Here is a 26,220-nt window from a genome sequence, read left to right as displayed (position 1 = left end):
AATTTATTTTAAATTCTTTTAATGTAATTAATTTATTCTTTAGGCAATTGTTCTTCTGACTGTAATTTTTTGTGCGGAGTATATCTAACCCTTCCGTACAGTAACTGTTTTAATTAATTTACACTCCATTAATTTTTAGAGATTTTATATCGATAGATTTCTTTCCAAAAATGCTTCAAGGAATACATATTTTTTTCTTTAGATTTTAAAACACATTGGATTTAAAATCTTAATAATAAAATTTTTAAAACAAATATTTCTAGAAATTCCTTCGGGGTATTAATTTATTCCATTTAATTGAAGTTTCGAGTAGAACATCTTCCTTTCAACATTCATATAGTCTTTATATGTCAGTTCGCCAATATCTATGCAGCACAGTGCCACACATACGAGTACAAAACTCAGGCATGCTTAAAGCACAGTTTTAACATTTAAGAATGTAAAAAGAAGAATATACCATTATAATAACGTGCATTTGAAATACGAGGGCAAACAAGAAAGCTGGCTGCAACATTTTTCATTTTTTCCTGACGAATCAGAAATTGTAATCAACTTTCAATACAAAAATAAAATATTTGATTGTATAACATATAGGCATAAAGGCGTCTTCCGTTACAATTCTTATTTTTTCTTGTTTCTACTAAAATTCCGCTATGTACTATAACAACGTTGGATCCTGTTTGACTTTCATTTGTATAAAGTACCACAAGGCAAACAGTTGTAAAATGATTTATTTTCTTTCGCAAACTTTTAGTCGGCACACAGATAATACATACCTGCTGTCTGACAATGATACTTCACTCTTAGGACTTTTTTTAAAAATGCTCTTTTCAAAGAGACTTCACACCCCATAAAGCGCTTTGTGTCAACTGACAACCGCCTGCAGAAAGGTAGATGAAAGAACACCAGAGTGCATCGTCTAAAGACGTCTTAAGCATTTTTGGCAAAATTTGGACATCGAGTATATACGTCGTAATTATTTTTCTAGCGATTTTAAATTCATCTAAAGCATTTTTAAGAAAACTCTGAAAACGTTTAAACACGTCTTAAGCAGTTAAAGGGTTAATAATAGAACTCTGTGAAAGGAAAAAAAAAAAAAGAGTATGTAAACATTTGTAAATCATTGTATTGCACAATCATTGTGTTTTATATTATGGCAGATCAGTTGCAATCAGTGATAATTTAATTTTTTAAATGATTGATTACAATGTATGTAACTATAACACTGATACTTTATACACTGCTGGACATCCAAAATGCAACATGAAAGGCAAGAGATATCAAAGCCAAATTAAATTTCAGTTACACATAGCATTAATGTACATACACATAATATTAATGTTAACTAATTTGAAATACAACCTTCTTTGAGGTAAGGAAGACTAGAAAATCAGTAATGAGTGTTGCTTCCATGTTTGTCAATAACTCTTGCTACACACCATAGCTTTTGATTGTTGTTGAGGATTCCATACATAGCCAAAGTTCATCTGGTGCACTTCTTGGCCACGACATGCCGGGGTAGGCATTCTGCAATCATTGACCAGGCAAGTTCAATGGGTGACAGATCTGGAGAACATGCAGGCCAGGGTGGCTAAGAAGTGGCTATGGCGGGCTAAGAAGAAATTTTGAATATGTAATCATCTTCTTCAAATGTACCTGCAAGCAAGCTCCAAAGGTAAAGAAGAAAAACAGGATGTTAAACTTCAGAGATATAGCGCTGGCTGTTAAGTATACCGATAATGCATACTAGGTGGTGCAGGAAAGGAATCTAATATCACTCCATATTATAACACCAGGTTCCTCTAAACTCTAATCTGTCCATTATGGTACTGCAGGCAGAAGCATGATTATTCCAAAAGCCCAATGCCATGTCATTCGGATGTCCATCTCTACCATTCAGTGCACCACTGTAAACACTGCCTGTGGTTTAAGGTTACAGATAAACAAAGGAACGGATTTGAAGCAACAGACAGTCCATTATACTGCAAACAATGTCAAATTATTCATGCAGACACTGATTGTTTTAAGTTTCATAGTAATCTACAATATTGCTACACATAACAAACCGTTTTCAGATGGCAAGTTTATTATGCAGTGTATGGTAGAGTGTGCAAATGTATTGTGTCCTTATGTGAAATTCGAAAGCATTTCATAAGGACTGTAGTGCAAAGCACTGACTCGATTAGCGACTTGCAGAACAGACTGAAGACTGTTAGCAAAGATTGTATTTGGTTTCTTTTGGCAGTTGACGATAGCAATAATGAAGATACTGCACAATTACTCATCTTTATCTGCGGAATTAATGAAAATTTTGTAACCACAGAGGAATTGCTTGGCCTAGAATCAGTGCAAGATAGAACCACTAGTCTGAACTTGCTTGAGTGTGCTGTGAATTGTTGGAGAAAAATGGCTGGTACTGGAACAAAATGGCAAGCATTACAACAAATGGAGCCACAGCTTTTACTGGGAAAAAATGTCAGCATGATTAAGCTTTTAAAAAACAAGTTACAAGCACATGACACAGACAGTTGCATTTTCTCCCAGCACAGCATTCATAGAGCTGCACTGGACTTAAAGCTTATGTTAGATTCTGTGTCAGTATGGTGAACACAACCAGAGAAATGGCACTCCACCATCAACAGTTCGAATCTTCTCTTGAGGATGTGGAGGCAAAATATGAAGATATAATTTACCACAACAAGAGTGTGAGGTGGTTGAGCCTAGTAATAAAAAAAAATCTGGACAATACAGAATAAAATCCTCTTATTCCTGAACACAAAGGAGATATCTCATGATTTTGCAACAAAAATAAGATAAGTGGAGTGATGTTTACAGCTCATATATTTGAAAAATTAAATGAACTGTATGTGACACTGCAAACAAAGGGGTTGTCTGCCCATGAAATGTGAAAACATGTAAAATTTTTAAAAGCAAAACTAGATCTATTTGCAATACAAGCAGTGGCAAGGCAATTTTTTGTCATTTCTGATTATTAGGAAAACAGAGAGTGCTTGAAAGCATTTCTGCTAAAATTAGGGATCATTTGCAGTGTTTGAGGACAAGGTAACAGGATTTGGGAAAGTTGAAACTAAATTCAATTTGGCCGAGTTCTCAACCAAAAGAGGGATCCTTTAACTTCAGCTGTTAAATATTTTATTTGAGTTTTAATTTTTATCAACATTTTTACACTTTTTGTAGCATAGAGTTTTGAAAAGGAGAGAGAGGATGATCTCCTATCAGTGACAAAAGGGATGCATGGAACAAAACAGCTTGAGAACCACTGGTTTAGGAAGTGCAGGAGAATCTCCTCTTTGACTAAATTATTGTTGTAACAGTCTCAGTAATAAACAACAAAATACTATTCTATTAAAAACTTTTATAGAAATAACAAAAGTTAAAAATACGTGAATTACTCATATATTGCTGAAACTACTCTCAATATATGACAATATTATTTTTGGTAAACACATAAAAAGCACAAAACTTCAAACTTACAGGATCCTTGAAAAATTCACACATCGTGTCCTGCTTTTTGAGATAATAGAAAAGACGCATTGCGACTGGTCCAAATATAAATGTTCCAAAGCGTAATTCTTTATTTTGTTTATGAAACCTAAGAAATACATAAAATGACGATCAAAGCTTTTATGTCACACTAAAAATTAAATAACAGAAAATCAATGGGTACTTTTCCATTTCGCCGGCGCAAATCTCGCCAAGCAGACTTTATTGGCGACAACATACAGTATACACATGAAAAATGTTAACAAACGTCAGTTCTAAGAATTTTTTATTTTAAAGGCATACACATTTTAATAGCATTTAAAATTTTGTAAAAAGTCAATAAATAAAGACAATAAATTTTTAAAAAGACATTAATTTAAGAATTTCCTATGCTTTCATGGTTCAACATCCTGAATTGGCGGTTCGTATCACGTGACCCCAAGTGATCTCATCTCACGTAAACTACGCTACAAAAATCTAATTCAGTAATTATCTACATTAATTTCAAGTTAAATCGTAATTTGGAATACAATTTTAAATGCAAGAACGAATAGCTCACTCAGAAATTATTTAAAACTGCAGTGCTTTACTTCGGTAGTGCATTCTCATTAGAATTAATGAATTTAACCTTTGACTTTGCCTTTCTATATTTTCGCCTTCAGGTGAACGGTGTGATTGTATCTTAATTGACTTAGTTACCACGAATGGCCTTAGGGCATAAAATTGAAATGTCTGGTAAAAAATTCGATGTAATTGTATGCCAGCATTGAAAGAAACAATCAATCTGATAAGAAATGGCTGCGACTTGTTTTGAAAATGGGGCGTAAAAGGTTATCAGCGAGGATGGGCGTAAAAGGTTATCAACGTTTGGCATCAATTGTATCATTATTATTAGCGACTCTATCACCTGCGCCAGAAAAGTACCAATCAATGTTAAATGCTCATTAAAAACTTTCTGTACTAAATGTTAAATTTTTTACCATGACTACTATTGTGTTGGACTACTGCAACACAAATCATAAGTTCTCCTTAGCATATGGCAATTTATTATTTACCTTTTTTTTATTATAAATTTAATTGACTTATTTTTATTATTGTTACCCATTTTATTCATTTATAAAACATAAAGTAGAAGATTTATTATAAAAAACAGCAAACTATTTTAATATAATTTTTAAAAAGAGTCTTACATATTTACATTGCATATCTGAAGTATTCGTTATTGTATTTATTCCATCAATCATATTACATGCAATTTATTTTCTTCAAAAATGATCCTGACATATGGATTAGACTTGATAATATCCTTACAATATTTGCATATTGTTTAGTTATGGAGCTATGACCTTCATTAATGTATTCCTATGTATGTTTAGAGTCTTATAAACAACTATTTCAGAGTGATCACTCAAATTTAGCACTCTTCCAATAAACGTAACTTCTTTTCTCTATAATTCCTGGCTTCATTTGAGTAATGTCTATGCAAATTTCATTTCTTCATCATGTATATGTGACTGGCAATGTATGAAATCAGGTATTGTATAAAATGCCAAAAACTGACAATGTTGAAACAATCAGTATAGCAAACATTTCTTAATTTCACTTTCCTTAACAAACTATTCATGATATAACTTACTCTAACTTCTTATTTTAAACTGTTCCTTAACTTTTTTTTTTTTTTTTCTTTTTTTTCTTTTCTTCTTTTAACAGAAAAGAAGTTACAGGCCTTCACAAGACACTTGACAGTGCAACAAGTCCTAATTCAAACAGCATGAAATTCTCAACATACAAATTCAGTTATGCTGACACAGTTTAACCAGAAACAAGCAGAAGAATGCCAATCAGCAGTCAAATGTGTATCCAAGGGCTTTGTAGACCTAAGGGGATCTGAGTACAATGATAAAAGAGCACTTATATGCAGAAAAATTTGACAAATATTTAAACATTCTCAAAAACAAATGTAAAATTACTTATTTTTTTAAGAAATACATACATACAATATACACGAAACTTGATAGTTTGAATTATTCGTGTTTTACAATTATTCATGACCTACTTTTCTTCGATAGTACGATAGAAAATCGATAGTACATCATATTTACAATTTATATTTCCATCATTCTTTCGTCAGCACAAAAGCCATGAAGATACAGACACAAAAATCATGTTAAGGACCTCAGGGAGATGTATTCTCCTCAACAAAAAATCGTAAAAGTGGAGTTTCATACCAGACAGACTTACCAATGTTTTGTGTGCTACCCTATATATTCAAATGATTCTGTTAATTCAGAATTAATCCCTAAACCATAGTTCTAATTGTTGCTAAATATAACTATATACAAAGAGTGTTTACACATTTTTTAAATGATTTCCTTAAATAATTAAAAAAAAGCAAATGTTTTGGAATAAAATTTTCTGACAACAGCTTATTATTTGAAATCAGAAACACCGTATGCTACTTTTAAATTTATTCTTCTTTCAAAATATCACATGTAAACAAGCTGGGGATTGATGGATATGTTTTTGAACTTTCCACAGTGAAATATTCGTATCCCATAGTTACAAAATGTTGTGAAATGCACAGTATTAAAATTTCTACATACAAAATAAGCAAAGGAAAAATTGTCAATCATTATTTCTACATGGAAAGAAGACTCCAAATAGATTGGAAAAAGGTACATACTATTTTTACTGCTCCGTAAGTTAAATTTTTAGTAACAAGAGAAAATCCATTGATGCAGAAATCAGTTGTCAAGTCTTTTATACAAGTATATCTGTAGCAACAATTAATAAACTAATATTTACAACTTCAAAAAGCTAAAAGCTTTTGCTCAGCCCCATGGCTCAAAGCACAGCAATTTACAGAACCCTGTATGAAAACTATTTTACTGGACAAAAATAAAAATGCATTGTGAACCTTAATGCAATATGGGTTTACTTTAAATGACAGCAATAAAAAAAGGTATATTCATTATTGAAAACGAAGAGAAAAATGTGCACATACCTGGTTTTGCCAATGCAAAGAAAGTTTCAGTAAGGAGTTTATGATTGTCACAGAATTCTCTTACAATGAGAAATTAAAAATAAGAGAAGTGCAAAAATAATAAAATTAACTTAATGTTATAGAGTCAATAGATTACATTGATATAGGAATGTGAAAAATTTACAATGTCCTTGACAAGATTTGAACTCCAGACCTCCTGAATATGCAGCAAATATGCCTCCAGTTACACTAAGAAGAGAAAATACCTCATACCTTACCCTTTTACTGCATATATACCTTTTCAACATATTCCTATGTAGTCCACGATGTTTCACTTATGGACTATTGTGCTGCTAGTGTCTTGAAAAGAGCTCTTTCTAAACACAAACCCACCATCATTGACAGACTTTGGAAAACAGTGGAAGAGAAATGGAAATGTCCTTCTATCATGGAAATCAATATGCACACTTATAGTCCAGAAAAAGGGCTATTAAAGTGAATATTTAAAAAATACTCATTATACTTTAAACATTAATTACATGACCCTGAAACTGTTCTGAAAATTTGCAGTTCTTAAGCTTGACAGTAACCTTTAGAATCATGTTATATAAAATTTACTTTCTAATATTATCTTAGTGTATGTATTATTAATAATAATAATTGTCAACCAAAGACATTCACAAACCTTTTCATCATTTGTACTGTAAGCTCAAGGTCTTCAGGTTTGTCTTCAGCAGAGTGAATGACAGTCTTCAGATCTTCAGTGAAAATCATGGACTGCAGAGAAGTATTCAACTGAGCTCTCATTCGATTATAGAAATTTTCTGCATATAAGGGAACAAAAAAAAAAAAATTTCAACAATGTATAATATATAAAAATATAAAACATAAACAGTGTTCCAAACAGTGTCGGGCAAAGGAGCCAATATCAAACCAATGTTATATTTAAATGCACACAAAATATATTTATAATTAAACAATAAAAAGACATCCACAGAAAAGATACTATTGAGTTACTATAATTGAGAAACTAGTTGGCTACAGATAGAAAAGGAGAAGCTGATTGTAAATAAACAGAGTTCTAATTTAAGAGTTCTAATAGAAAGAGTACTTTTATCGGTAAAATTTTTATGGAATTAAAATTTACAAAATATGCAATTAGCAATTATAATAGCATTCTTTCATTACTTCACTTCAAATATGCTTCTGATATACAAACGATATTGACAGTTGGTGCAGATTTCAGAAATCTCCAGCATAAAGATAAAATTTTCAAGGTAAAGTCTATAACAAGCTATTACAGATTAAGATTTCACTTAAATCTGTGATATAAAATTGTTGAATTATAAGAAATTATAAGAAAATTACAGAAGTTTTAATGATGTACTGTAGAGCATAATAAATAAGTGATGTTCCCTTTATTACAAACTTTGCATCCTACCTCCTGTATAATTGTGATTCAACAATAGATTTAGAGGTGTAATTAAATTTTATCTCTGGATCATAATACCGTTAAGGTATACAAAAGTATTAATGATACATGGGTTTTTAATTCAAAATGGCATTATTTGGCAATAATAAAGAGCAATAAAAAATTCAGAATTTCATTAAATAAAAAAGTTCTAAAATAAATGTAAAAGAAGGCGTTACCTAAAAAGCTAGAGTTTTAAGCATGCCACATAGCAATTTCTAATATATTTCATAACTCAAAAGCCATTTTCTTTAAACTATGGATTATTTTTCATTCATTTAATAGAAAACACTAATTTGGTAAAAATTTGACAGAACTTTCAAAAGATGATTCTATTAAAAAAAAAAAAAAAAAGAAAGAAAGAAAGAAAGAAAACCTGAAAGGATTCGGATTTTCACATAACAGCAGAGGATTCATTAGAGATTCATATCGCAGATTACCAATCTGCTCTTATAACACACTACACTCATTCCTAACACTGTTACTATTATTGTCTTTTTAGCTTTATTATTAAGCGCCACTTTCTTTGCACTTACACTGCATACAATTGGAGAGAGTAATCATAAAATATTCAGAAACAGCATACCTTTAGAACTCCTGATAGTGTCAAGGATTGCCATATAATTTTTTATATTTACTGTAGTACTTGGAAACTGCCCACTTAAGCGGCCAGAAGCGAAGAGTTATCATAAAAAAAAAAGAAACAAGTATATAATGATTTTAATAAGACCACCTACTGTCATTTCATAAAAATATTTAATGCAGTCAAACACCAAAAATCCGCGTTGCATCTCAAAATATAAACACTCAGTTTATAGTTTTCGGAAACCGCAACATTGAGTACAAAATATCGAAGAAAAAATGCTTACTGAATAATGACGTCATAATTATCGAATAATAATGAGTCATAATGAAAATGCCAAATTATTGACATCATGATAAAAGTTTTTCCCTCCTCTAATCTGCATCGAGGTAAAAAAGCAGACGATTCACTCAACTCTTCTTTCGAGTTCACGATTCACATTGTTGTATTTTCTAAGCTTTGTTATTTCAAGAGATTATTTAGTGCTACCTTTTTTTTCATCCGTATATTTTGTGGATAAATTAAGAATATTTTAAATTTCAGCCCTAATTAATACAATTACAGATAAAAAAATGCACTCATGTTTTACTGCTTGCAATGTTGAAAAACATAAACACGTTGCATTGACGGTAATGCAAAAAGTGCAAATTCTGCAAAAGACGGAGACAGGTGCTACTCCTCAGTTTATATCAGTATCGTATGGAATCTCGATACGATTGTGTATATGCCGAAAAATAAAGAAAAGCTGTTGAAATTTTACAGCAACAGCGATTATAACACCAGAATCCGAAGCCGGAAATCTTTGCACGAGGCGAAATCGGCAAACCTCGATGCTGTGTATATATAATAATAATTTAATGCATATAATAAGTTATTGCAATAATGTATATAATAATTTAATTAAACATATCTAATACTATATAGCTCCTATATAGCTTTTCAATAACTTTCTATTCAATAATAGAAAGATTAAATTTAAAAGTTACACATCTTATGCTCTATTAAATAACAATATGCAGACACTTGGGAGATAAGGGTACTAGTCCGTTTTGAAGACCATAAAAAAATTGTAGCGAAAATGTATGCGTAAAAGTGCCAAATCTAGCATATGCGCCCATTTAACAGCATGCCAAATCTAGCATATGCGCTGATTTCAAATCGCGTAAGTTTAGATAATTCTATATTTCTTAAGATGCCTTCGAAAAACTAGTTTAATTTTTAAATCCTTTTTTGATAACTCTATGGATTTAACAATTTGGAAATTGCCCAATGACGAAAAGTCTGCAATAGAATTTTTTCAAAGAATAAGCATCATTCATTATAGAAAATTATGTCTGAACAACCAACGAGATCAAATTATGCTTCAGTGGTACCTTGGTAGCGAAATAACGGTGCAGGAATCCATTATGTTTAGCCTTTTTTTTATATAAATTATAATAATAAAAAAGTATTATATGAAATTAACCTTTCATCTAAATTAAAACAATAATCTTAGATAGTTATTTACTATTAGACTTCCATTCTTGCGTTAAGGTTGCTGCAATTATTTTTGGTAGCACTGGCATCAGCAATAGTTTTGTGATTTTTTACGGTCCTCAAAACGGAATAGTACCGAGAGAAGTATTCTGTTAAAAGCAGCGTCAACACAATGCTTTTAACTATCTAAATTCAGATTTAATTGAATTAAAATTGAAGGTGTGGATTAAAATCGATTATGATTAATATTTTACATTTTGCGGAATGGCAACAGTCTGGTACATTAGAGATAAAAATATTTTATTTCAAACAGTGCTGCCTTTTATCACTTTAAAATCACAATTTCTTAAATAAAATTTCATTAAATTTGTGAAAAATATGAAATAAATACAAAACAAATTTAAAATTTGGTCTTCGAGGTGGCTATGTTCAAATAAAGGACTACATACAGGGTGATTATAATTAAAGCTGTGATTTCAAATGCTCTAACTTTACAATCACAGCTCAGAATGACTTGATATTTTACCAGAACAATGCACAGGTAATAGAATTTTGTTTGGAGAAGGGAAAAATAGTTTCAAAATTTGTATATAGATAGCACTATCAGTTTTCACACTGCTGTTGTGGATATATAGCTGAAGAGAAAAAACAGACTCCAAGGATTTATGACAAATTTATTAGTGAAAAGACAAGGATATGTATTTACAAAGAAAACAGCGATAGATAGTGAAAAGAGAAGCTTCACGAAACAAACACCTTACAGATGATTAATGCAGAAGTTGTTCAATATGCTCTCCTTCTTGTTCCACTGCTAATTAGAAGTGCAAAACTGCATGTTCCACAACAAATCGGAGGGTATCTGTGCTGATGCTATGAATACAGTGCGTGATGCTTGCCTTCAAGTCAGCCAAATTCGGAATCTGCCTACTATAAACATATTTTAGATATCCCTAATAGTCACACTCGTGAAGCTATTAGGGATATTTTAGATATCCCTAATAGCTTCACGAGAAGAGCACGCTTATTCTTCATCAGAGTCATGATGAAGCACTCAGGCAAAATGTTATGCATGTCCTTAGTGCTCTGCATTTTTATCTTAGCCATGTCTGCAGTGCGCATGTTACGTCTTTATAATTTGCATACCAACATCAATGTGTACCCTGACAGCACCATCTATCGGTATGATTTAAAATTATATATATCTTTTTCCCTTCTCCAAACAAAATTCCATTGCCTCACGATTGTTCTAGTAAAATATCAAGTCATTTATATGGTCATCAGTAGTTTTAAAGTATGAGCGTTTTGGAATCGCAACTTTAATTATAATCCCCCTGCACATTAAAAATTCTAGGTGCTGTCATTTTGCCTAGCTATACATATATAGATTCTTCACTGATTTTTTTTAAAAATTATACACCAAATGTTATCATTATTAATATGGTAATAACATTTGGTGGTAACAATTTGGAAAGCGATTTGAACAAATATTGTTCAAACACTAACAGCACCTCTGGTACTAATAACTGAGGTGGCATTCTATATAGCAGGCTAAATTTCATCTCAGTAGGAACCACATGCTAAAGTTCACAAACGTTCAAGATCTGTAATAAGATTTCCTAATAGCCGAAAGTCTGCATTTACATCATTTTAACCCTTTCCGGCACGGAACCTTTTAAAGTTGGAATTTCGATTAAAAAAAAAAGGTAGGCAATTTAATTAGGCCTAGAGAAGTACACAAGTAAAATTTTGTAACGATAGCACTTATCGTTTTAATTCTGCGGGTGTGCCCGAAGGGGGCACACTGATTGAATAGAGCTTGTTTCAGAACAGAGTTCTGAAACGAGCATTGCTGGGAAACGCGTAAAAGAGTAAGAGATTTTGTCTACTAGATTCAGTAGATTCTGAATACCATAGCAGATTTAGCATTATCCAGAGTGTGCCACAGGAAGATCTACTCTACCACCACCCCTAAAAAGCTCATTTTAGATTATATGATGATTACATGCTTATGAATTGAAAAAAAAAATAACTTGGGTATATGATATTTACATTATTTACATTTCATATTTACAATTTAGTCTATTTTTTTCATTGTGGTATTTTTTGTAGAAAGTGATCAAGGAAGTTAATTTATGAAGTGCGCTAGGCTAATAGAGTGTGAGTTAGAGCATTTTCTGTGGAAATGAAACCATAAATCATATAATATAGAAATCTATCTTACATTCAAAAACAGATAGTATTGCACGAGTATTAAGTAGCCTGACAAAAGAACTCATGAAAATAAATTGTAGGTACTATTAACCACATATCTGTAAGGTTGTCACATACTACTCGCCAATTACAATTTCTTAGTCATGAATGATGAACACCGTCATTTTGAGCTCTGAACATCAATATATAATTTTGTAGATCCTGATACTCTTGTACGTACGAACTCAAAGCACCGAAAGATCTGAGAGACTTGTCTGATGATCTCAATGTCTGAGTGAATATTTACTCAAGTTTTTTTTTAATGCTGTCCATAATTTTTAACTGTTTATTATGAAACTAAATAAAAAGTAATCTGTAATTAACTAATTAAATTACACAGTACATTTTTGTTTACTAATAGCCATTTATTTTTTTTTCAAATTCCATTAGAATAACTGGTACAACGGGCAGGATATCTGAAAACTTTCATGATCAAAAGGAAAAATATATAAGCACTGAACATTTACCTTCTGAATGTTATGATCGGCTTTATATGGTCATCAGAAGTTTTGCTACGTGGCAATACGTGTTAGCTTATAATTTAAGATATTTTACTTTCTTACTTTCTTTAATAATGTAAATATCATCTTAATAAATAGTTTATGAAAATACAGACTAAAATAACTATGCAAACTCAGTTAATTAATGCTGCTTAAACACAGTCAAAAATCGTTAATTCCATAATATGGAATGATCTATAATCCGGACCTCAAAGCTACAAACTTTCTGCGCATGCGGCGCATTGACGCATGCGTGTAAGACCATTATGACTGCGAATATGCGTGTGCGCATGCACATTTAATGTATAACGAACGGTATAAGCTAAAATTATCTAATTAATTATTTCAGTTGCAGATTGCGTTGTTCCTTAATCTTCGAATTGGATCCGGCTTATTATTTTTCGCAGACTGTTAGAGCAATTTTATAAAAGTACGCTTGAACTTTCGATTATGTCAAATAGAATTTCCGATATATATTTACTAATATGTAAAGGATCTACAAAGTGAAAGTATGTTTCGAAGTCCATTAAACAAAAAGTGGAATAGCTGAAAAAAATGGATAAAGGCATATCCTTCGTTTCTCTAACCATTCCGAAATCTGTTTATCAATTCCATGCTGCTCTGCGGTGGAATGCAATGAACTGGAAGTTGATCTGTCAGCACTATCCTTATCTTTAGGGCAGATGTCTTTATTTTATTCAGCTTATAATTCCTTACTAAATGTAGTATTTCATCTCGATGTACTCCGTCTTTGACATCATTTAAATCAAATTCCTCGTCATTATAAATATCACGAATACACATCAAATAGTTTTCTGCTTGCAATTTTCGGTACAACTCTGATATACACCCTAATTTTACCAAATGTGGCAATATATGTTCTGTGCTGGTTTTTGCCGAGATTGCATGTTCTATGGCAACCCTGTTGACGAACAATCTGTTGCTGGAGCTCGTTGATTCGCGTCTGTGTCTGAGAAAATGGGAAGGAAAGATAAAATGGTAGATGTTGTTGAATTGAAGTTCAGCAAAAGGAAATATCATTGTGGCCATCCTGTTGAGGGGTATTGGGTATTTGGAGGTGTGGAAAGAGGGTCTAGGAGATTATATTTAATGGCTGTGCACGATAGAAGTAGGGATTTGTCATTTTATTTATTTGTGAACCATAGTATGAATTTTCTGGAGTGTGTCTGGCTGTCATGTAAATACGATAGTGATTACGTGGCGGCATGTTAAAGGCAGTATGAAATTGATATTTCTGCTGCTCGAAAAAGCATTAATTCATGGTAAGTGCATTTTATTTTATTCTTGTTCTTATTTTGTAGAATGTTATGTTCATTGGTTCTTTAGTATGAATTTCTGTCGTTATTGTCATTTTTGAAACAGAACGCTGTGTACATGGTATTATTTGAAATTTATTTTATTATGTTATTTTATTAAAGCGAGGTGTGCGTAGATCGTAGATTCGTTCCTTGCCTAAATTGTGCAATTCGTAGATGTTTTTTTAAGTTTAAACAGGATGCTGTGTTCATGGTATTCTTTGAAATTTATTGTTGTTATGTTGATTTATTAATGCGAGGTGTGCGTAGTTTGTAGATTTTTTCGTTGCCTAAATTGTGCAATTCGTAGATGTTTTTTTAAGTTTAAACAGGATGCTGTGTACATGGTATTCTTTGAAATTTATTGCTGATATGTTAATTTATTAAAGCGAGGTGTGCGTAGTTCGTACATTCGTTTGTTGCCTAAATTGTGCCATTCGTAGATTTTTTTTTAAAGTTAAAACACGTCGCTGTGTACATGGATTCTTGTCAAATATTTTTGGTTAGAAACTTTATGTTTTTGCTACCTAAATTTTTTGTCTTTGTTTCGGATTTTTAGCTTAAATCGTGTGTTCAAAACGTAGTTTTTGCATGTGCGAAAACCACGTTTTTGGAGACATTTTAGGCTTAAAGTTTGAAATATAGACAAAAAATTTAGATAGTAATATGGCAGCGTGAAGTTGTTCGGCAAGAAATTTGGCGACTTGAGGGCGCATATCAGTGTAGTTCCCAATTTTGTAATTTCAACTGTGCGTAATGTATGCTTTACGCATGCGCGCGTTGAAAGAAATGTTTAATAAAGTAAACAAATAAATCTTAAGTTTTTTTTTTGTAAATTTTGAAACCTTATAGATCATAATTGCTCTTTATTTCATAAATTACGGTTTCATATTTTTAATTTTATAATTTCTGCATGCCATCTTACCAGATTTAAACTGATGATCTATAATCCGGAAAAATCGATAATCCGGAATCGCCGAAGTCCCAACGAGTCCGGATTAACGACTTTTGACTGTACCGGTCTTCATGACGGATCTAAAAATCCTGCACTGCTCAGAGTGTTAAATTCAATAATACCAATAATGAATTGATATTTTTCATGGTTTTTCAAATACTGGCTGTCAGAAACCTTTTATTATAGGTCAGTTTACTTTGCCCTTTCAAACTAGAGCTACTAATTTTAGTTGAAAGCATCGCATTTTTCTCTTCTTCCCTTTTACTCTGGCTAATTACAGGGAATTATTTAATTTAAAATTTTTCTTTATTTCTTTTTAGTTTGCTAATAAATTTACGAGCTTTTAAAAAAAGTTTTTTTTAGAAAAGCTATACACATATTCTAAACATAAAAATTTCGGCTGATCTTTGGAATATGGTAACAGGTAGTTTGGCGACATTTTGGAGGCGATAAAGGTTACTACCTAGGACTTTGGTAATAATGTGAGCAGTACTCAGTTCCGATTACGCATTATTTTGTGTGAGGGAAATGAGAGATCATGTGATATGTCATGTGATATTAATGGACGAATTACGGTTCTTTAATCGGAAAAGGGGGGAAATTGGGAAAAAATCTCGAAATTTTGTATTTGCCTTTATTCTGTGTTGTGTGAAACAGTGTTCGTTAACTTTTTAAACCCATGGCCCTAACTAAAGTGAATTCGAAATGCGTATTTAGTGGGATTGAAAGGGGTAATAAGTGTTTCTTTAAGGTTGTGCGAGATAGAAGTAAAGATGTTTTATTAAGTTATTTATTTTACCTGGTACCTTGGTGTGAACTATAAGTATGATTTTAAAGATCCTGAAACAGAAATAAGAAAAGTTTATCGGACACGTAATCAAGATTCTGAAGAAGATTAGGTAAGTTAGTATTTTTAATTATTTGAGGATATTATTTTTATGCATTGTTCTAAATGTAAGGTGGAAGTAAAGTAATTTGGTATTATTGGGAAAATTGTTATTAGCAATGATTTAGTTTAAAGTAATTAGGATTGTAAGCTAATTTTTATTAATTTAATGTATGTGCTTATTTATATTTTAAGAAGTGTTTTTAATTTAATTATATTTTAATTTAATGATCGTGATTTTGTGAGTTATATGTTTGCAGTATGTTGGAATACATTTGAGTAGTATACGTTGAGTATTTTCATGCATTTTCGTGAAATTTTTCCAATTTATGAGAAAAAAGCAGTGTACATGGATATAGTGAAGAGTGTGCGCAATGCCATTTTTGTGCAATTCTGGGATGTTTTTTCAAGTAAAAATAAGTCGACGTGTACATGGTTTAGTGATATTTTAATTAAATTATAGTTATTTTGTGAATTTTATGTTTGTAGCAATTTGGCATACGTTTCAGTTGAAGTAAACGTGCATGGAAATAATTTAAATATTTGACACTAAGTATTTGTAACCATTTTTAATTTTTGCGGTAGAAATTCGTTGGTGACGTTTATAATATAATAGATAATTTAGAGGTAAAAGTTTTTGGATATTTTATTTATTTTATACGTGGAAATGTTCATCCTTGGAAAGGGTATATACTTTTCCGCGATCAAGTAATTTCATATATGCTCTTTTTACCGGATTTAAAGATTCACAAAATTTTCATGCGTTTTCGTGAAATTTTTCTAATTTATGACAAAAAAGCAGTGTACATGGATATAGTGAAGAGTGTGCACAATGCCATTTTTGTGCAATTCTGGGATGTTTTTTTAAGTAAAAATAAGTTGACGTGTACATGGTTTAGTGATATTTTAATTAAATGATAGTTATTTTGTGAATTTTATGTTTATAGCAATTTGGTATACATTTCAGTTGAAGTAAAAGTGCATGGAAATAATTTAAATATTTGACACTAAGTATTTGTAACCATTTTTAATGTTTGCAATAGAAATTCATAGGTGACGTTTATAATATAATAGATAATTTAGAGGTAAAAGTTTTTGGGTATTTTATTTATTTTATACGTGGAAATGTTCATCCTTGGAAAGGGTATATACTTTTTCGCGATCAGGTAATTTCATATATGTGGAAAATCATCAACGTCCAATGCTGAATTATAATTGCCAGCAATGACGTCATCAGCATCGCTCAGCGAGAATCATCCCAGACAGCGGGAGATAGCGTGCAGACCTGGTCGAGAGCGGAAGGTGGACGTGAGTAGACGGCTCACTCGTCTTCAAGAGTTTATGAATTTAGATTCTGCTTTGATGTTTCGCCTTAGCTGTGATGACTTTAGATGATCATACTATTTAAAACTAGATGGGAACTATGTCGGAGGAACTCTGTGTAAAGGACTGTCTGTACATCATTATATTAATCCTGCATACCGTTAACTTCATCTTTACTTAATTTATCTCAATTATTTTTATTTCTTCTATTAAAATAAAGCATATTTAAAATATTACGTGCTCTCATGCTCCGAGTTAAAGGAGAGTGCTTTTTACCGAGTTTAAAGATTCAGAAAATTTTCGTGCAAATTTTTTTAATTTATGAGAAAATAGCAGTGTAGATGGATAAAGTTAAGAGTGTGTGCAATGCCATTTTTGTGCAATTCTGGGATTTTTTTTAAGTAAAAATAAGTCGACGTGTAAATGGTTTATGTGTATGTGCTATTCTGAAAAATGCGCAAGGAGTTTGCGATTGTGCACTTTTTCCCAATTTGTCATGATTAAGCAGTTTTGTTACATAAAATTTCTAGCATAAGTGTAATTCGGCTAGTAGATTGTTGGAAAAAGTGTTGAGTAAATAAAAAGAAAAGAAACGTCTTTACTTCGTGAAGACAAAATGGCGGTGAAAAAAAATTAGAGGGTTGCTGTAGCAGAGTTGGTTGCCAAATTTTCGCCAAAAAATTGCCAAGTTACCATAATCCAAAGATCAACCAAAATTTCAATTAGAAATAATTAAATTTATACAAAATACAAATAAAAGATAAAAAAAATAAACTATACCTCTCATGTTTCCTATTCGACTGATAGTCCTCTGTCTTCCTTCAATATATTTATCGAGACCCAGAAACTGTTCATTATATAAGAATCGCACACCTATCAGTATTGAAACATTGAAATATATATTAATAAGAAAAGCAAAGTTTTATTAAATTGAAAAATACATGTTTTCAAATACAAAAATTTACTGTGCCTACAATAAATATCACAACACACCATAAAATTTGCAACAGATGCTAGCTTTCCAACTACTCAATAGTTTGTTTCCGAAAATCAAAATTTTCATACTGCTCATGATAAAATATTTTCTTAATTATAGTTCCAAATATTCTACCTTATGACAGGATATTTTTATTTGCATTATGCTGTATCAACGGTAAATTTACAGTTCAAGATACATATATAAGGAATACATCATGCTGGGCATTCAGCCAGTTCATTTGTTGCATAATTTCTGATTATTTGTTCAACCCTGAAAAGAATTCACCAGGCAACACACTACATCACCAAAACAAACTCATAAAATCAGCAAAATGCATTTACATGGCAATATAGGTATGTATGTGTAGGCAGTAGATAAACAATATTTTCAAGATTCAAATTCAATTGTCATTACTTTTTGTTTTAACTGCACTGAGTGCATCATTTTTCTTCTAAGGAAATGTTATCAGACTATGAAATTTGTGAACTGATGAAAAAGAAAGTTTTGCATTTCTTCCAAAATATGGCATTTTGCTCAACAGTTAGAGAATGGAAGAATTTGCATTCTAAGTTGGTTGCACTTAGCAAACAATCGAATTTTACGCATCAAAATTTGAGCATTCCAACTGCATACAACTAGAATCCACCAGTGATAGTGCAGGATCTTAGTAATCCGGTGAGAGCCTCCATCTTAAAATGACCCCCTCACTTATTTCTCTCTCACACACACACACACAATCACAGTTTGTGCTTTTGATAGTGGTTCAAAACTCACCACACCCTCCATGCCATCGGCGCTGTGAAGTGAGCCTTACTGCGTATTAACATGCTTTAACGCGTTGGACGCACATGCATAAAATCAAGGACTAAAGTGCAGAATCGCCCACTTATTTGTTTGGTACTTTTTACAAGAGTAAAATGAATTGGATTTTTGTCAATTTTCTTTGACTTTTTAAGCGAAAATAGGTTGATGTGTACATGGATAAAGGGAGTGCGCAATGCCATTTTTTTGCAATTCTGGGATGTTTTTTTAAGTGAAAATAGGTCAATGTGTATATGGATATCGAGTACGTGCAATTCTTAAAAACGCACCAAGCAGTGTGCGATTCTGCAATTTCCTTAAATCAAGTTACATTACATTTCTGCAGGTCACAGCAAAAACAGATTCCTGTATACACAGAGAAAGCAATGGCATGTGTAGTGCCAAGTTGTTCACAATGGAATTTTTATGATTTTTTTTAAAGCTAAAACAGATCATTGCGTACATAGGAAACGCAAAGTCACCCCCAAAGGTTATTATGGATATTTCTTGTACTTTTAATTTTGTTAACCGATTGTTGTTTTATGCAATTCTTTAGAGTGCCACCACTTTTCAAAATGGTTGTTGTCTTTCACATTTTAGTTAAGCGAAAAATTATTCACCAATGGCTGACAACTTTTTTTTAGGTTTTACATTATTAGCGGATAATCAGAAAGTACCGTTTATGGTTTTAATTGTTGTTAACATTAAAAATCTAGTCTTGCACAGATATATGATTGCAAAGAAATTAAAGTTGCCAAAATTCATAAGAAAGACACGAGTAAGATTCTTGCAGTAAATGCCAGAATTCACTGAAGCCTTTCAAATAAAAATCCCACTACAAAAAGTCTTTTGCATTGAGACCAACAAGCTTATCTTTAATCAAGCAAATATTTTTAATACAATTTTTATTACAAAGAAAAGGATTAGGGGAAAGTGCAGAATCACCTACTGCTTGGCACGTTTTTAACAATTGCATCAACTTGGTATCCATGTACACATCGACATATTTTCACTTAAAAAATATCATCCCAGAATTGCACAAAAATGGCATTGCATACTCCCTTCACTTTATCCATGTTCACATCGACCTATATTCACTTAAAAAGTCAAAGAACACTGACAAAAATCCAATTCTTCTTACTCTTGTAAAAAGTGCCAAACAAATAAGTAGGCGATTCTGCACTTTACTCAAGGATTATATAACCATTGCTATATATTTTTACATTACTGTCTGATTTTAGACCAATGCACAATTCTTTGATAGCCAAACAGTTTTTATATGGTTTATTCCATATGCAAGATAAAAAATATGTAAATCAAAATTATAATTTAAACTAATGGTCATTTCTAGACATTCCATTTTACATGGCCTGCACAGCCCTGATGATGTAATAATTGTAAAGTGAAACTTTTTAACTTTTCTCTTTGTGTGCTTCCATCTTGCATAACTATGCACTTCAGTTTCGCTCTGATAGGATGTAATTTCACTATTTATTGATATTGCAATAATATCAAAAATGTAAATATTCTGTAAAAAGGAACGACTAGAGTGCCGAGTGATTGTGGCCACAAACGTCAATTGGAAAATAAAAATGGAATTAAAATCGCCTCAATTGCCAAGTTTCTTAGACATTAGCAAGTCAAAATGTTAGCATATTATGCAATCAGAATTCATCAATATGGATCTAATTATGCATCAACACTGCTCCCATTTTTCTGCTGCTATTATTTCAACTATCGGAACTACTCTGACATGCGCCCTCAAGTCGCCAAATATTTTTGGCGAGAAACTTCATGCTGCCATATTACTATCTAAATTTTTTGTCTACATTTTGAACTTTAAACCTAAAATGTCTCCAAAAATGCGGTTTTCGCACATGCAAAAACTACGTTATGAACACACAATTTAGCTAAAAATCCAAAACAAAAACAAAAAATTTTAGGTAGCAAAAACGTAAAGTTTCTAACCAAAAATATTTGACAAGAATCCATGTACACAGCGACATGTTTTAATTTAAAAAAAAATCTACGAATTGCACAATGTAGGCAATGAATGAATCTACACACTATGCACACCTCGCTTTAATAAATTAACATAACAACAATAAATTTCAAAGAATACCATGTACACAGCATCTTGTTTAAACTTAAAAAAAATTCTACGAATTGCATAATTTAGGCAAGGAAGGAATCTACGATCTACGCACTCCTCGCTTTAATAAAATAACATAACAACAATAAATTTCAAATAATACCACGTACACAGCGTTCTGTTTCAACTTTAAAAAACATCTACAAATTGTACAGTCTAGACACTAAACAGCAAAATAAACTAAAATTAATTTCAAACAATTTAAAAAAAAAAAAAATAATGACAGAAATTCATACTAACGAACCAATGAACATAACATTCTACAAAATAAGAACAAGGATAAAATAAAATGCACGTACCATGAATTAATGCGTTTTCGAATAGCTGATACCGCCATTAACATGCCGCCACATAATTACTATTGTATTTACATGACAGCCAGACACACTATTCAGAAAATTTATACTATGGTTCACAAATAAATAAAATCACAAATCCCTACTTCTATCATGCACTGCCATTAAAAATAATCTCCCAGACCCTCTTTCCACACTTCCAAATACCCACTACCCCTCAACAGGATAGCCACAATCATATTTCCTTTTGCCGAACTTCAATTCAACAACTACCATTTTATCTTTCCCTCCCATCTTCTCAGACACAAAGGCGAACCAACGAGCTCCAGCGAAAGATTTTTCAACGTCAACAGGGTTGCCATAGAACACGCAATCACACCAAAAACCAGCGCAGAACACATATCGCCACATTTGGTGAAATTGGGCGTATATTAGAGTTGTACCCAACTATCTATATATCTTTTTAGGATATATCATCTGAGAAATTCCAAAACATTTCACAGATTCCAGGTTACGAATGCGACTTAATGAAGAAAACCTCTTCACAGAAATTGTTTGTATTCACACTAGACATCGAGAAAATCATGAAAACAATTTGGGAATTGCCCATGACTAAAAGTCTGCAATAGAATTTGGGGTAAAGTGCAGAATCACCCACTGCTTGACACTTTTTAAGAATTGCACATACTCGGTATCCATGTACACATTGACCTACTTTCACTTTAAAAAAAAAAAAAAAAATCCCAGAATTGCACAAAAATGGAACTGCACACACCCTTGACTTTATCTATGTACACATCGACCTATTTTCACTTAAAAAGTAAAAGAAAATTGACAAAAATCCAATTGTTTTTACCCTTGTAAAAAGTGGCAAACAAATAAGTGGGCAATTCTGCCCTTTACCGAGAATTTTTTCAAAGAAAAGGCATCATTCATTATAGAAAATTATGTTTGAACAACCAACGAGATGAAATTATGCTTTAGCAATAACTCGGTAGCAAAACAGCGATGCAGGCTTCCATTCAGTTATGTTTAGCAATTTTTATATCAATTATAATAATGATCTGAAATAGTTATTTACTCTTATGCTTCCATTCAGTCACGTTCAGCCTTTTTTATATAAATTATAATAATAAAAAGTATTATATGAAATTAACTTTTCATCTAAATTAAAACATCTTAAATAGTTACTTATTATTATATACTATATTATACTTCCTTTCTTGCGTTAGGGTTGCCGCAATTATTTTTGGCGGCACTGGTATCAACAATAGTTGGGCGATTTTTTACGGCCTTCAAAACCGAATAGCACCCTCAAATCTAATTCTAACTGTACAGTAGTCTTAACCCTTGGCCACTGGTGAACTTAGTCCAAATCTAAATATATAATTGATAAATAGGCTATAATATACCTAAACATTGAAAGATATCAATCTAAATACTAAAAGCTACTCATCGAATACGTGATTTTTTTTTTTTTACTTTAAAAACAAGTCACTATGTAATTTTTGCATGATATTTAACTTGGGATAATTAATTACCTCTCACGTATTACAATGTTTCGTAAAGAGGCACGTGTTCTCATTGATTAAATGACCGTATTTCCTCTCATACATGACTGCTAAATATTCGACCTAACGTGCTACTCTGCGGTATAAAAACAGGCACATTTTTGGTTATTTTTATTTACCTATTATAATTATTCTACTTTTAAAGTGGAATGTAGAAATGAATTCGATGATCACAAACGCATTTTAAGCATTATTTAACACAAATAATTTTAAATATAATAAAGATTATAAGTATAAATACTATTTGATAATAATTCATACTTATATTGCAGGTTTTTCCCTGGAGAAGACGGGAAATAACAGAAGTACTTGTTACAAAGCCTCTTAAAGAATTCATTTCAAAATATAATAACAAATTCTTATCTCAATACCGGTAAATACGATCCCTAACGCAATGTGCAGAAAAGAATGGCTTCAAATAGGGTTTAGGTGTTTTTTGGCTATCTGACAAAGATATTAAAGGAGGTGGGGCCTGTTTGTAAACTGAAGTAAATTCATAAATTTTATTGACTTTAGTTGCTAGAAATTTAAGACTTGAGTTGTTTCTTGAGATATTAGACGTATTGTATACATTCTTGAGATATTAGACGTACTTGAGATATTGAGATATTAGACGCACTGTACGTATTTTTACACTTACTGCATCGTAGAAGCACGTGATAAAATCTTTTAAAGAAGAAAATCGGATCCAAAATAAACTAAGAAGAGGTTGTCCATCAAAGAGGACTCAAGGTGACCAGAGATTTATAGGAAAAATCAACGCTTCTGTGTTGTAAAGATTCCTACATAATTTACTGAAAAATTTCTCCTATTTCTCTTGAAACTGTCCAGTGAGTACTCAGATCAGTTGGATTACGTGGGCGCTTTCCTCGAAGAATTTCGGACGTGCAAAAAATCTCAAAATCAATGGTAAATTAGCTCGAAGCGTAATGGAATCATGCAGCTGAAAGCAAAGTTAATATTTTTAGTTCCGGTGGACGTATAATTGTATGGAGGGAAAAAACAGAACAGCAACTTAATTCCAAGACCTTGGTTGGATAGTAAAGCATGGAGGTTGAAGTGTTCTTGTTTGAGGCGAATGTCAACATCAGGTGACATTCATGATGTCATCATGATTAAGTAATTAAGTATTCATTGATGGCACAATGAATCATGCTTTTTATTTAAATATTTTAATAGATAATTTGAAATTATCCATCCAAAATTTGGGTATTGGAAAGAACTTTATTTTTTATAAGGATAACGATCCTAAGCACACGGCGCTTAACGTTCGCCTTTTGGGTGTTTATAATTGTCCATAAGTTCAGAAAACACTACCTCAGTCAACAGATTTAAAGCGGACAGAGCACATCTGGAGAGAATTAGAGTACGACGACACATCATTAAAATAAAAAATAATAAAATAAAATTAAAAAAATAAAAACATTAATGATGGAAGATTGGGAGGAACGTTGATCAGATATTACAAAAACAATTTGTGAACTTTGTGCCCAGATGTATGAAAGCTGTTATAAATACTGCAAAAGGAATACTAGAATAGGCCTGCAAAAAAATATACTACAGAATACTAACTGACAGAAATTCTAAAATATTTACTAATATGTGCAGATTCCTTAAAAGCAAGCGAAGACTTTTGTGAGGTAACTTTTCTGTTATTTTTTTTTATTATTCATTTTTCAAAAAAAAGTTTTAAAAAGTTCATAATATAATTTATATAGTTTAGCTAAATGAAGTTTATAGATATTATTAAAGATTTTCATTGTAAAATATTAATATTTATTAATGAATAAAGCAATATTTCACTTAACGTCGTAAGTGTAAGAAACCTTTTGGAGACCCACTGTATGTAAACTCATGTCGAGAAATGTGGTAACGAACACAAAAGATCTCAGTGGGAAGCTAAATGGATAGAATCGTGCTGTAACTACGTAAGGATCCTAAGTTTTACTAACGTTTATTTTATTTTAAAACTGTACTATCACTTCTTATTTTCTACTTCCGGCCAGAATTAAATGCTTTAACTTGGTTATGCAAATTGTCTTGCTAACACCCAAGTATTTAAGTTGTGTTTTTTTGCCAAGAGGGAGAGAGAAGGAGATTTAGGAAGCAAGCTGCATGCCACTGCAGTTCTACGAGTTTTTACTCCGTTACTGGTTGCCTTTAAGGCCAGAGGTTTAGCCCTCTTGATATTTGAAAACGTATTGTAGTTTCAGTAGCTCGGCGTACTACATAAGTACCCTTTGAAATAAAGGCCAGGCTTATTGCTAGGCATTTGAATATTAATTCAAAGTTACCTTTTAGTTAGTAGTTTTATATTCTTACGTTCAGACCACAAGTGGTTAGTCTCTGTATCCCGAAGTTCGGGAGTACTTGTAAAAGTATAGAAAATAAAGGGTTTCGTATACCCTTCCTGCTTGTGTCGTCTGTTACACACAAATCTTGAACATAGCTTGAGTAAGCTCCCTGTTCCTAATCAGGACACATCATGTTTCCAAAGCAAATGAAAAGAAACACAAGTCCTGACAACTGTAATTTGGGAAATGCCACAAATTTTAAATTATGCCTTAAAAATCTCTTAAATATGAATTAAAAATCTGATGTGTACACCACATGACTTCCTTGTAAGGAATATTAAATTATACGCATTTTTTCTTGCATTTTATTTAAACTTATTAGACTAAATTAAACCTACTTCGCCAACAGTGCATAAACCACAATAGAATAAATGCATTCTTTAAAATTCACTTTCTTTACCATAGTGACACTCTGGCGCTAGGTTTACTTAACAGTATTATATTTCATTCATATTATAACTCCAAATGCACAAAATGTATATCATTTAAAGAATTATCTAATCGTTGCCACATGTTCTATTCAAATACTATAATAAAGCTAGAACTATGTATAAAAGAAATTAAGCAAACAAAACAAAAAACGAAACAGTTTTTCACAGACAATTGAGTATTTCTCATTTAATTAATTCAGTTCTCACTTCGCGAGAAGGCAGAAATACATAAAAACTCAAAATATCTATATTAAAAATTACGAAGTAAATTTCAAACGCTTATTTCCTCGAAAAAATTCCAGAAAGAATTAAGCATGATTTAATTGTCAATAATAAATGAATGCGTTATCTTTGTTGTTGCGAAGCTAAGTTTCTCTAGATTGGCAGCA

The 26,220-nt window shown here is 31.7% G+C and overlaps 1 protein-coding gene across 2 annotated transcripts in view; it reads right to left on the bottom strand.

The window, feature by feature from the left end:
• The window catches only part of LOC118185911 (pentatricopeptide repeat-containing protein 2, mitochondrial-like), a 62,082-nt gene extending 38,615 nt beyond the window's left edge, over nt 1-23,467 (bottom strand). Inside the window, exons 1-4 of one of the 2 annotated variants that reach the window (XM_035355876.2) lie at nt 23,308-23,467; nt 18,028-18,120; nt 7,173-7,311; nt 3,496-3,613 (exon numbers count right to left, since the gene is read on the bottom strand). In XM_035355876.2, the coding sequence (XP_035211767.1) occupies nt 3,496-3,613; nt 7,173-7,311; nt 18,028-18,120; nt 23,308-23,383 (426 nt within the window). In that variant the 5' untranslated portion in view covers nt 23,384-23,467. Of the gene's footprint in view, nt 1-3,495; nt 3,614-7,172; nt 7,312-8,544; nt 8,619-18,027; nt 18,121-23,307 lie in introns of those variants that run through there. The other variant, XM_035355877.2, reaches the window with a different exon arrangement.
• Between the last annotated feature and the right edge of the window lie 2,753 nt (nt 23,468-26,220).

The sequence above is a fragment of the Stegodyphus dumicola genome, chromosome 6 (assembly GCF_044657685.1).
Source record: "Stegodyphus dumicola isolate Sdum_Otavi_A_Nest chromosome 6, ASM4465768v1".
Lineage (NCBI taxonomy): Eukaryota > Metazoa > Arthropoda > Arachnida > Araneae > Eresidae > Stegodyphus > Stegodyphus dumicola.
Note: the sequence above shows the minus strand (reverse complement) of the source record. Positions and strands in the feature narration are given on the sequence as shown.